At 44.7% G+C, this 12613-nt stretch overlaps 1 protein-coding gene across 3 annotated transcripts in view; it reads right to left on the minus strand.

Annotated features, from left to right (window-relative positions):
- Positions 1-11574, minus strand: part of ZYG11B (zyg-11 family member B, cell cycle regulator) — a 101875-nt gene extending 90301 nt beyond the window's left edge. The window contains exon 1 of one of the 3 annotated variants that reach the window (XM_001139134.8): positions 11258-11549. In XM_001139134.8, coding sequence (XP_001139134.2) covers positions 11258-11287 — 30 coding nt within the window. In that variant the 5' untranslated portion in view covers positions 11288-11549. Of the gene's footprint in view, positions 1-11257 lie in introns of all 3 variants that reach the window. The other 2 variants (XM_054667102.2, XM_063817429.1) reach the window with 2 other exon arrangements.
- Positions 11575-12613: the final 1039 nt, after the last annotated feature.

Consider the following 12613-nt stretch of genomic DNA (forward strand, 5'->3'; position numbering starts at 1 on the left):
ATCACAACATCTCAGTTAACATTACCTTATGCAATTCTCTATCAAACACACACTGATCAAACATCGTACTGCTCAGTATTGTTGTGTTTTTTTTTGAGACAGAGTTTTGCTCTTGTTGCCCAGGCTGGAGTGCAATGGCACGATCTTGGCTCACTGCAACCTGTCTCCTGGGTTCAACCAATTCTCTTGCCTCAGCCTCCCAAATAGCTGGGATTACAGGCATGCCACCACGCACAGCTGATTTTTGTATTTTTAGTAGACATGGGCTCCCACTATGTTAGCCAGGTGGTCTTGAACTCCTGACCTCAGGTGATCCGCCCGCCTCGGCCTCCCAAAGTGCTGGGATTACAGGCGTGAGCCACCACGCCCAGCCAATATTGTTCAGTTCAATATTGATAAGTACTTACTACATGTCAAGCACTATGCTAAGTGCTTATGACATGAAACTGTAAAAACACAGCACTGTCCTGCCCTCAAAGAGCTCACATCTGGAGACACAGCCAGCCTCATTAACAAATAATAATACCACAGAAAACAACTGCTATAACCAGGGCACATACACTGTACAGGAGAGGCATACAGAAATGCCTAACCCAAGGTTTCCTAGGGGCAACCAAAGCCTTCACAAAGGAGATAGGACATAAAGGGACACTTGACGGTTTAATAATTAAGAAGTAGTACCAGGCACAATGGCTCACGCCTGTAATGCCAGCACTTTGGGAGGCCGAGGTGGGTGGATCACTTGAGGTCAGGAGTTAGAGACCATCCTGGCTAACATGGTGAAACCCCAGCATTCCAGGCAAAAGAAACAGTGTAAGCAAAACTTAGAGGCACAAAAAACAGCATAATGTTCATGCAGTATTACTGAGCATAAAATGTAAAGATTTTTTCTCATAAAATGAGAAATAAGGCTAAAGCAGTAAAAAAGATCAGATCATAAAGGTCCTAGTATACTACATAAAACACTTTCAGGCCAGGCACAGTGGCTCACACCTGTAATCCCAGCACTCTGGGAGGCCAAAGGGGGCAGATCACTTGAGGACAGGAGTTCGAGACCAGCCTGACCAACATGGCAAAACCCCGTCTCTACTAAAAAATACAAAAATTAGCCAGGCGTAGTGGTTCACGCCTGTCATCCCAGCACTTTGGGAGGCCAAGGTGGGCGGATCACCTGAGGTCAGGAGTTCAAGACCAGCCTGGCCAACATGGTGAAACCTCATCTCTACTAAAAATACAAAAATTAGCTGGGCATGGTGGCAGGTGCCTGTTATCCCAGCTACTCAGGAGGCTGAGGCAGGAGAATTGCTTGAACCTGGGAGGCCGAGATGGTGCCACTGCACTCCAGCCTGGGTGACAGAGCAAGAATCCATCTCAAAAAAAAGAAAAAAAAGAAAAAGAAAAAGAAAAAAATTAGCTGGGCATGGTAGTGCATGCCTGTGATACTCAGGAGGCTGAGGTGGGAGAATCACTTGATCCTGGGAGGCAGAGGTTCTAGTGAGCTGAGATCACGCCACTGCACTTCAGCTTGGGTGACGGAGAGAAACTCTGTCTCAATAAATAAATAAATAAATAAAACACTTTCATTCAACAACTATTTGCTGAGTCCCTACTGTGTGCTAGACATCACCAAGTACACAGGATACAGATCTCTGTAGATTCACTGCTGTCTATATGAATGGCTGTTAGCTGAGTTGTGCAGTACAATCTGTATAGCACAGCAGCCCTGTAAGACCACTGTAAACTAGCAGGGCCGAAACTGCAGGCTCCACAAGGATCTTAAGGAGTTCACAAATTCCCATGCATATCAAGTACACTCTGTACACAATAATATCTTGATATTTTTAATGCATAATAGATGTTAGACTTAACAGAGTATCATTTTAAAATATTACTGAATTCCTACTGGACCTGCTTTTTGCTTTTTCTCCCCCACAGTTAATATGTTCTGAAAGTATGTTACTGTCCTGTCTCTCAAGGTTTTCAGTGTTAAAAAGGTATCTTCACAGGGTCTATTGTCTCAGACAATAGGGAGGAATTTAAAAATTCTGAGTAGGAAGACCAAGGCAGGCAGATCACTTGAGGTCAGGAGTTCGAGACCAGCCTAGCCAACATAGTGAAACCCCATCTCTTCTAAAAAATACAAAAATTAGCCGGGCATGGCAGTGGGCGCCTGTAGTTCCAGCTATTCAGAAGGCTGAGGCAGGAGAATCACTTGAACTCGGGAGGCGGAGGCTGCAGTGAGCCGAGATCGCGCCACTGCACTCCAGTCTGGGTGGCAGAGAGAGACTCTGTCTCAAAATAAAAAAAATTCTGAATAGGAGGAGTGGCACGCCTCCAGTCTTTTCTCATTCCACCCTTGCCTAGTTACTATACAATTTCTTTTTCTTTCATTTATGAGCCTGAAAAATCTTAATCACAATTACTTAGTGTGAGAATAATACTTGTAGCATTAAGTTTGTCAAAGAAATACTTAAGTGCTGAAGACATATTGTTCTTCAAAGTGCTTTAGAAAAGTGATTTGGGCCGGGCACGGTGGCTCATGCCTGTAATCCCAGCACTCTGGGAGGCCGAGGCAGGCGGATCACCAGAGGTTGGGAGTTCGATACCAGCCTGACCAACATGGAGAAACCCCGTCTCTACTAAAAATACAAAATTAGCCAGGCATGGTGGCACATGCCTGTAATCCCAGCTACTAGGGAGGCTGAGGCAGGAGAACCGCCTGAACCTGGGAGGCGGAGGTTGCGGTGAGCCGAGATCGCACCATTGCACTCCAGCCTGGGCAACGAGAGAAACTCCGTCTCAAAAAAAAAAAAAAAAGTGATTTGGACCGGGCGCAGTGGCTCATACCTGTAATCCCAACACTTTGGGAGGCCAAGGCGGGTGGATCACCTGAGGTCAGGAGTTCAAGACAAGCCTGACCAACATGGAGAAACCCTGTTTCTACCAAAAATACAAAAATTAGCTGAGCACGGTGGCACATGCCTGTAATCCCAGCTACTCGGGGGGCTGAGGCAGGAAAATCGTTTGAACCCGGGAGGTGGACGTTGTGTTGAGCCCAGATTGCACCATTGCACTCCAACCTGGGCAACAAGAGCGAAAATCCATCTCAAAATAAAAGAAAAAGAAAAAGAAAATTGGTCAGAGAATGTGTACAATTTTGTGGTTCTTGAACTCATACTGCCAAATCACTTTTTTTTTTTTGGAGCCAGAGTTTCACTCTTGTTGCCCAGGCTGGAGTGCAATGGCGCGATCTCGGCTCACTGCAACCTCCGCCTCCCAGGTTCAAGTGGTTCTCCTGCCTCAGCCTTCTGAGTAGCTGGTATCACAGGCATGCGCTACCACACCCAGCTAATTTTTTATTTTTTTTTGAGATGGCAACAGATTGAGACTCTTTTAAAAAAAAGCCTTTTATTCCATTGTTAATAATGACTATTTCTACCGCTTATTAAATATACTTTAAGAGCTAGTTTTAGGACCTATGAAAAAAGCAGTGTTTTAGCCAGCATTTCCCAATTCATCTACAGGCTCACATCATTACATTCAATATTGATGTCTGCCGGGCTCATGGCTTGACATCCCAGCACTTTGATGGGCTGAGGCAGTAGGATCACTTGAGCCCAGGAGTTTGAGACCAGCCTGGCAACATAATCTAGACCCTACCTCTACAAAAATAAAAAAAATTAGCTGGGCATGCTGGCATATGCCTGTGGTCCCAGCAACTCAGGAGGATGAAGCAAGAGATCATCTAAGCCCAGGAGTTCATGGTTATAGTGAGCTATGATTACGCCACTGCACTCCAGCCTGGGCCACAGAGCAAGACCCTGTCACTATGAAAAAACAAAACAAAAAAAAATTATGTCTATTTCAATTTGTATATTTTTGAATATTTAATAATTATCTAAAATTTTCTCCTTTATAAAAATAGAATAGTTTGAGAGTATCCAATAATTTATCTACTGAATGTGTGTCAATTAGTGGGAATTAGGAGAATGGCTCATGATAAAGTCATTGCATTGTTATAACTTAATCTGAACACTGAATGCAGTAGCTTTTCTTTGTATAACAAACTGTTAAAGACAAGAAATATAAGTACATTGATGATGAAATACAAGAATGAGTACATTTATCTGATCATGATTCTTAAATGATACATCAAGATATCTCTGATTGATTGATTGATTGATCTTACAGTGTCTTGCTCTGTTGCCCAGCCTGGAGTGCAGTGGTGTGAACCCTGCTCACTGCAGCTTCAACCTCCTAGGCTCAAGCAATCCTCCCACCTCAGCATCCTGTGTAGCTGAGACCCCAGATGTGCGCTAATTTTTTCATTCTGTGTAGAGACAGGGTCTCAATATCTTGTCCAGGCTGGTCTCGAACTCCTGGGCTCAAGCAATCCACCCACCTTTGTCTCCCAAAGTGTTGGGATTGTAGATGTGGATTACAGGCGTGAGCCACCATGCCCAGCCTCACAAAAACTATACAAAAAATATACTCTTGGAAATCATTAAGCATGACCTCTAGAACAAACACATTTAATAAAAAAGAATAAAAACTAACATTCTATTTAAGAGATATTACTATTATTTTGAAATCATGGAACCTATAAAAGGTTTGATATACAAATTTTACCACAGAGTAAAATCTGATAAAACTTTCTCAGTAACTTAATTTTACGTACAGAAACTCAATGCAAGATACTCTGAAAATGACTAGAATGATGATCCTACAGAGAACTAGCTGAGGCTTGTTTGTAAATTTTACTGAAATAGGAAATAATTCTGTCTTTGTATACAATTGCTTCCACGCATGAGCTTTATCTAAGGAAAATAACCTCCTATGTTGGATGAATAATTTTTTTTTTTTTTTGAGATGGAGTTTCACTCTTTTTGCCCAGGCTGGAGTGCAATGGCTCGATCTCAGCTTACTGCAACCTCCGCCCACCCCGGGTTCAAGTGATTCTCCTGCCTCAGCCTCCGGAGTAGCTGGGATTACAGGCACCCGCCACCACACTCGGCTAATTTTTATATTTTTAGTAGAGACAGGGTTTCACCACATTGGCCAGGGTGGCCTTTTTTTTTTGAGACGGAGTCTTGCTCTGTCGCCAGGCTGGAGTGCAGTGGCACAATCTCGGCTCACTGCAACCTCTGCCTCCCGGGTTCAAGAGATTCTCCTGCCTCAGACTCCTGAGTAGTTGGGACTACTGGTGTGTGCCACCACGCTCAGCTAGTTTTTCTATTTTTAGTAGAGACGGGGTGTCTTTTTTTAACCTCTGTAATCACAGTATCTCAATCTCTTGACCTCGTGATCCGTCTGCCTTGGCCTCCCAAAGTGCTGGGATTACAGGCGTGAGCCACCACGCCCGGCCAAATTATTAATTTAGAATTTTAGTCAGCTAATAAATTATATGTCTAATAATAGGGGGAGATACAGAATGCCACTAGTGTTAATATTTAATCTCTGTATACAAGATATAATTTTCTTTTAAGCAAGAAGGAAATTTAGTAAGATTTCCCTCCTATTGTAGGACATTTCTCCACTTGTGCTTCTGAATAACTCTGATTCATACTGGCTTGAGACTGCTCAGACTTACGGTTCAAAAGCATAAGCTTGGAAGGGATTTTAACTTATTTATTGATTCCCCTACACATATCCTTTTTCAAGTTTCAAGAACACATTTACTGATATTAATAATAACTTCCATCTTTTTAGTTCAAAATGTCACTGTCATAAGAAAAAAATAGGCTGGGCACGATGGCTCAGGCCTGTAATCCCAGGACTTTGGGAAGCCAAAGTGGGCAGATCACATGAGTCCAGGAGTTTGAGAGCAGCCTGGGCAACATGGTGCAACCCCATCTCTACAGAAATACAAAAATTAGCCTGGCGTGGTACTGCACGCCTGCAGTCCCAGCTGCTTGAGTTGGATGAGGCGGGAGGATGGCTTGGGCCTGGGAGGTCGAGACTGCAGCAAGCCGTGGTTGCACCACTGAACTCCAGCCTGGGTGACAGAGTGAGATCCTGTCTCAAAAATAAATAAATAAATAAAAGCTATTAGTGTTGCTGCTTAACCATCCTATCTAAAATAGTTGCCCTCTCACACACACACAATATCACTTTATATCTTAGCCTGGTTTATTTTTTCTTAGTATTTATTATATAACTATTGTCATTATACATTTATAGATGTATTTATTGTGTATCCCCTCCCTGTACCCCATGTCTTTTTTTAACTTCTGTAATCACAGTGCCTAGAACATCACCTAGCCCTTAGGAGCTGGTCAAAAATCATCTCTTTATCAATGATTTTTATATTCTGGAATGGAAAGAGACTCTAATCAAATAATTACAGTAAGAAATATAAAATTCCTGTTGCTATGTACTCTATGAAAAAGTGCTACATAATAAAGAGGAGAGTGACCTAGGTTTTTTGGACAGGGTTTCCCTGAGTTCCTTGAATGGAGAACTCCAGGATATGTTAGAGTTAGGCAGGCAAGAGAGAGTATCACCACAGGTCATTTGCACATGCTGCTCCTTCTGTCTGGACTCTTTTTTTTTTTTTCTTTTTTTTTGAGATGGAGCCTCACTCTGTTGCCCAGGCTGGAGTGCAGTGGCACAATCGCAGCTCACACTGCAGCCTCCACCTCCCGGGTTCAAGCAATTCTCCTGCCTCAGCCTCCCGAGTAGCTGGGATTACAGGCACCTGCCACCATGCACAGCTTATTTTTGCATTTTTAGTAGAGACGGGGTTTCTCCATATTGGTCAGGCTGGTCTTGAACTCCTGACCTCAGGTGATTCACCCACCTCGGCCTCCCAAACTGCTGGGATTACAGGCATGAGCCACTGCACCCGGCCTATCTGGACTATTCTTTACATAACTCCTACAATTTAATCCCTCAGTTCTCTACTTGAAAGTAAGACCCTCTGCAAAGCTACTCCTAACTATTCCATTCCATTATTCCACAACTTCTCTTTTCTTTCCTTTTTTTTTTTTTTTTTTTTTTTTTTAATGAGGTCTCACTCTGTTGCCCAGGCTGGAGTGCAGTGGCATGATCATAACTCAATGCAGCCTTGAACTGCTGGGCTCAAGTGAGCCTCCCACCTCAGGCTTTAGAGCAGATGGTACTACAGGCATGCACCACCATGCCCAGCTATCAACTTGTCCTTTTTCAGCACACTCAAGATATATTAAAACTCTTCACATTTAAAATTACTGTATAAAGGCTGGATGCAGTGGCTTGTGCCTGTAATCCCAGCACTTTGGGAGGCCAAAGTGGGAAGATCCCTGGAGGCCAGAAGTTTGGTACCAGCCTGGCCAACACAGGGAGATCTCTTCTCTACACAAAAACAAAAAATCAGCTGCACATAATAGAGCACACTTGAAGTCCTAGCTTTACTTGGGAGGCTGAGCTGGAAGGACTGCTTGAGCCTAGGGGTTTGAGGCTGCAATGAGCCGTAATCACGCCGCTGCACTCCAGTCTAGGCGGCAGAGCCAGACCCTATCTCAAAATAAATAAATAAATAAATAAATAATAAAATAAAATTACTCTACATACATGAGATGAAAAATGCCGGAGGTCACATCTATTTTACTATCTGTGATTTCCCCAGTGTCAACACAGTCAAAGACACTCCAAAAACATTATTAGATTAATTAAAAGTAAGGACTATGTCTTAGACCAGTAGTTCTCAAATTGTGGTTCACAGACCAGCAGCATCAGCATTACGTGGGTTTTGACAGAAATGCAAACTTTTGTAGTAGTTCACGTCTATAATTCCAGCACTCTGGGAGGCTGAGGCAGGAGGATCACTGGAGCCCAGGAGTTTGAGGCCAGCCTAGGCAACATGGCGAAACCCCTTCTCTACAAAACATATAAAAATTAGCCAGGTGTGATGATGGGCACCTGTGGTCCCAGCTACTTGGGAGGCTGAGGTGAGAGGATCGCTTGAGCCTGGGAAGTCAAGGCTGCAGTGAGCTGTGATCATGCCACTGCACTTCAGCTTAGGGACAGAGCAAGACCCTGCCTCAAAAAAAAAGAACTGCAACCTCTCAGGCCCTGCCCTCAGTTCACTGCAACCTCCACCTCCTGGGTTCAAGTGATTCTCCTACCTCAGCCTCTCGAGTAGCTGGGATTACAGGCGTGTGCCACCACACCCAGCTAATTTTTGTATTTTTAGTAGAGACGAGGCTTTGCCATGTTGGCCAGGCTGGTCTCGAACTCCTGACCTCGGGTGATCCGCCTGCCTTGGCCTCCCAAAGTGCTGGAATTACAGGTGTGAGCCACCACGCCCTCCCAAGAATTCATCTTAAACATCTCAACTATTCAAACACAACCTAATTAACATTTAACAAATATAAAATACAAAGCTTTATAATAATCATTCATTCAACTGTATTTATTATCCACAAAAATATTGCACGAGAAAGTGGCCTCTACTGATAATTCCTAGCTCAAAATAAGCTAATATTCTGCCTTCTCCTCACCTCTCCCATACATACACTGTTACTCTGTGTGTATATGTTTTAACAAGCAAGGAAAAATCAATTTAATTAGATGCAGAGTTTAAAACATAATCATGCCTAATATGTCTGCTGTGGTCTGAACGTTTCTGTCTCCCTAAATTCATATGTTGGAATCCTAACCCCCAAGGTAATGGTATGAGGAGGTGGGGCCTTTGGGAGGTGATTAGATCACCAGTGTAGCGCCCACATGAATGGGATTAGTGCCCTTATAAAAGAGACTCCAGAGAGCTGCCTGGCCCCTGCCACCATGTGTGAAAACAGTGAAAAGGTGACTTAGGAAGAGCCCTCACGAGACACTGAATCCACTGGGGAACTGATTTTGGACTTCCCAGCCTTCCAAACTCTGAGAAATAAATTTCTGTTGCTGACAAGCTACCTAGTTCATGGTATTTTGTTACAGTAGATTGAATGGGCTAAGACAGTATCTTGCTAGCCTCATTTCCTACTACACATCTTCATTCTTGCATCCTTCCATGCTATATAAGGGTAATACTACTTCCTACAATGCATCCTAATTCCTTCCTACTTTCTTTCTTAAAAAAACAAAAAATCTCTGTGAGGGGATCCTTTCTACTTGCTACTCACATTCACAATGAGGCATTCTTCCCCTTCCCAAAATGATCTATATAAATCCTATTCAACTTTCAGGCCCAGCTCAAAGGACACTTTTAGATCCTAAATACCTCAAAGGGGAGTTCATAACTCCTCCCTCTCATACATTCATTCTCATTGGAAGGGCCCACACTTTCAAAAATCTAGCAGTGTAATGTCTTAGGTAGGATAGCTCTTTATTCTGAAAAGTATATCATCATACCTCACTCAATATCATTTTTGCATCAAAATTAAGATTCTCTGCCCAGGCGTGATGGCTCATGCCTGTAATTCTAGCACTTTGGGAGGCCAAGGTGGGAGGATGGCTTGAATCCAGGAGGTCAAGACCAGACTGGGCAACACAGCAAGACTCCATTTCTACAAAAAGTTTTACAAATTAGCGGGGCACGGTAGTCCGTGCCTGTGGTACCAGCTACTTGTGAGGCTGAGGTGGGAAGATCACTTGACCTCAGGAGTTCAAGGCTGCAAAGAGCCATGATTGTGCCACTGCATTCCAGCCTGGGCCACAGAGCAAGATCGTCTCCAAACAACAATTCTCAAACTCACTCTTTCTGTGTAGTCCACTAGTTACCTCAAATTTCAGTTTAAGTTTATATTAGTCAGGTGGGAAATGAGACCATAAAGTGAATCATTCAAGCACCTAGCTGGCCTGGGCACTTGGAATGATAAGTAAGGCACGGTTGCTACCTAGAACTTACATTCCACAGGGAGAAACAGGTTAGCATACAACAACAGTGTGTGAAAGTGAAGGAGACAAACACAGGAAAATGACAGACTAAAAATGCAGGAGCGAGTTAGGGAAAATTCATAGATTAAATAATTTTATAGTATATTACTTTTCCAAAAAACAGCTGGAGGGAAAAAAAGAAACTGACTAACCTCCTAGGGGAACATAATTATCAGGACTTACTTTTGCCTTATTCCTCCCAGAGACCAAAATTTAGCTTGTTGCATATGATGGAGCAATGTTTTCAATAAATGTACAGCAAACCACTTATAACCCAACTCAATGAAAAAACCAACTGAAGCCTCAACCTATTTTCAAACAGAAAGAAAATTTGCAAATATAAGGTTCTCTCAACTAAAGGCAGACAGGGCAAAACAAATGAACTCTTTAGAAGGTTTAAAGAGACTGTCACAACCTGCCAACCTGATTGTCAGTCCTCAAATGCCCTTGGTCTCTGCCTCCAAATGAAAACAAATCATTTGTTTTTAGTAATAATAGCCAAGCTTGTAAATAAGTATTTTTAAACTTCTCCAACTGCACCTCCACATTAAAAGATGCTCGAAATAAAAAAAATTCAAAACATTTTTTAGCTATTTCTGTCAAAAGACTAGATCTCTCCTGAGGTCACAGTATGCATGCTGGCCCTCACTTCACTGCTCTGTAACACACCACCACTTCGATTTTGCAATGACACTAGGTGAATAGGCTTCCAGGATCTCTTCAATGCCTCCAAAAACGAAAAGGAAGAAGCAAGCCTATAAATCCCTATCTGCCCGCCCTACAGCTCCCGGGAAACAACAGTCCTCAAATTGTTCCTGCTTAGACCCCTGAAGCCCGTAGAAGGAAATGGGGACAACTGCGACGGCGAACCGAGCGAGGACATCCGATAAGGGAAGAGGAAACGTGGATGGAAGAGGACGAAGGGGAGAAGGAACACGGAGAGAAGGGGGCAGTGGAGATAAAATGGTGAAGAGGGGTGAGAAGAGCAAGGAAGAGCAGCGAAAACTAGGGAGGAAAGGGGGGAAAGTAAAAATCACATAAGAGGAAAAAAGGCAAAATGATAGAGGAGAAAGAAAGGAAGGGTTAGGGTTAAAGGACAAGGAGTGGGCGACAAAGGGAATGAGAAAAAGGCTGTCACTGGGGGTGATAAAAAGGATGTCATCGGGGAGAAGGGAGATTCAGGGGGTGTCACCTAAAGGGGTTCACCGAAGCAGGTGAATGGGGGAGCACGGGGAAGGAGGAGCTGAACACCGAGGGGGCGGTAACGAGGGAGAGAGGTAAAGGCAGGGAGCCCGAGGGGACACCAGAGACAGGGAGGGGCAAGACCGCAGGGGCCAGCGCGACGGGCGGGGGCTAGGGTGGCGGGCGGCTGCGGCTAGGGCAGGCCTTGCTCCCTCACCATGGCTGCGCCGGCCTGGTCCTCGGGCATGCAGCCTCCGTCCTGGGTGCGGCGGCGAGCCGGACCGGAGCCCGCCCCCAGGCTGAGCCGGCGCGGAGGCTCCAGGAGGCTCCGGCGAGCTGCGGCTCCGGGCTTGGCCCAGGCCTCGGCCTCTTTCCCTCAAGCTAGAAGCGTAGCAGTAGCAGCCGCAGCCGCAGCCGCAGCCGCAGCCCGAACCGGAGCGCAGACTCCGCCCCCGCGAGGACCCGCCCGGGCGCGCGAGCCCGCGCCTGGACCCGCCTCCGCTCTCAATGCGCAGACTCAGACGAGGGGGTCCCGCCCCCACCAGCCCGACCTCCAGCTTCTCCCCTCCCAGGCCCTTAAAGGAGCCACACACCCCCAAATCCTAGCATCCCTTCAAAATATGAAAAGCTTTAAATATTACATCATGACGAGAGATTAGAGCATCGCTCACTTCGGTCACCTATAGACTCCTCTGTCATTCACCATCATTCTCTAAGATTTGGGCTTCTGGTTCACTGTCATTCATTACTACTATTGTCATAACTCTTGGTTATTTCAAAATTCGCTTAATTCTTCCAATCCTCTGGCCTCTCAGATTCTTCTCTAGGGATCATTCTTGGCTCAGCCTTTCACTCTCATGCTCATACGAATAATTGTAACTTCTCTACAATCTCAATTTTAATCCTCTAACTCCCATTGCAACCTTCTTCCTTTCTTTCTTTCTTTCTTTTTTTTTTTTTTTTTTTTTTTTTTTTTTTTTGAGATGGAGTTTCGCTCTTGTTGCCCAGGCTGGAGTGCAGTGGTGCGATCTCGGCTCACTGCAACCTCCACCTCCCGGGTTCAAGTGATTCTCCTGCCTTAGCCTCCCGAGTAGCTGGGATTACAAACACCCGGCACCACACCCGGCTAATTTTTGTATTTTTAGTAGAGACGTGGCTTCACCATGTTGGCCAGGCTGGTCTCGAACTCCTGACCTCAGGTGATCCGCTTGCCTTGGCCTTCCAAAGTGCTGGGATTACAGGCGTGAGCCGCTGCGCCCGGCCACAACCTTCTTCCTTTATAGCTCACTCTGTCTGATAATACTCCAACTCCAAAAACTTCAACTCCAAGACCCCAAATCCATTGATCCAACTACCTTTTCGCTATTCCTCCCCACGCTGGCCTTATGTACTCACTTTCTTCCTGAAACAGCTTAGATTCTATCGTCCGTCATGAAATGGAATCTAATAGAATCTAAGCTGTTTGGGGAAGAAAGTGAGTACATGAGGTACATGAAGTCGATTTCTTCAGTATTACCTTCATTTCTCTAGTCGTTCTCTGCTTTCTTTGTACTGACAGAACCCCAGCAATGGA

This window comes from Pan troglodytes, chromosome 1, assembly GCF_028858775.2.
Source record: "Pan troglodytes isolate AG18354 chromosome 1, NHGRI_mPanTro3-v2.0_pri, whole genome shotgun sequence".
NCBI lineage: Eukaryota > Metazoa > Chordata > Mammalia > Primates > Hominidae > Pan > Pan troglodytes.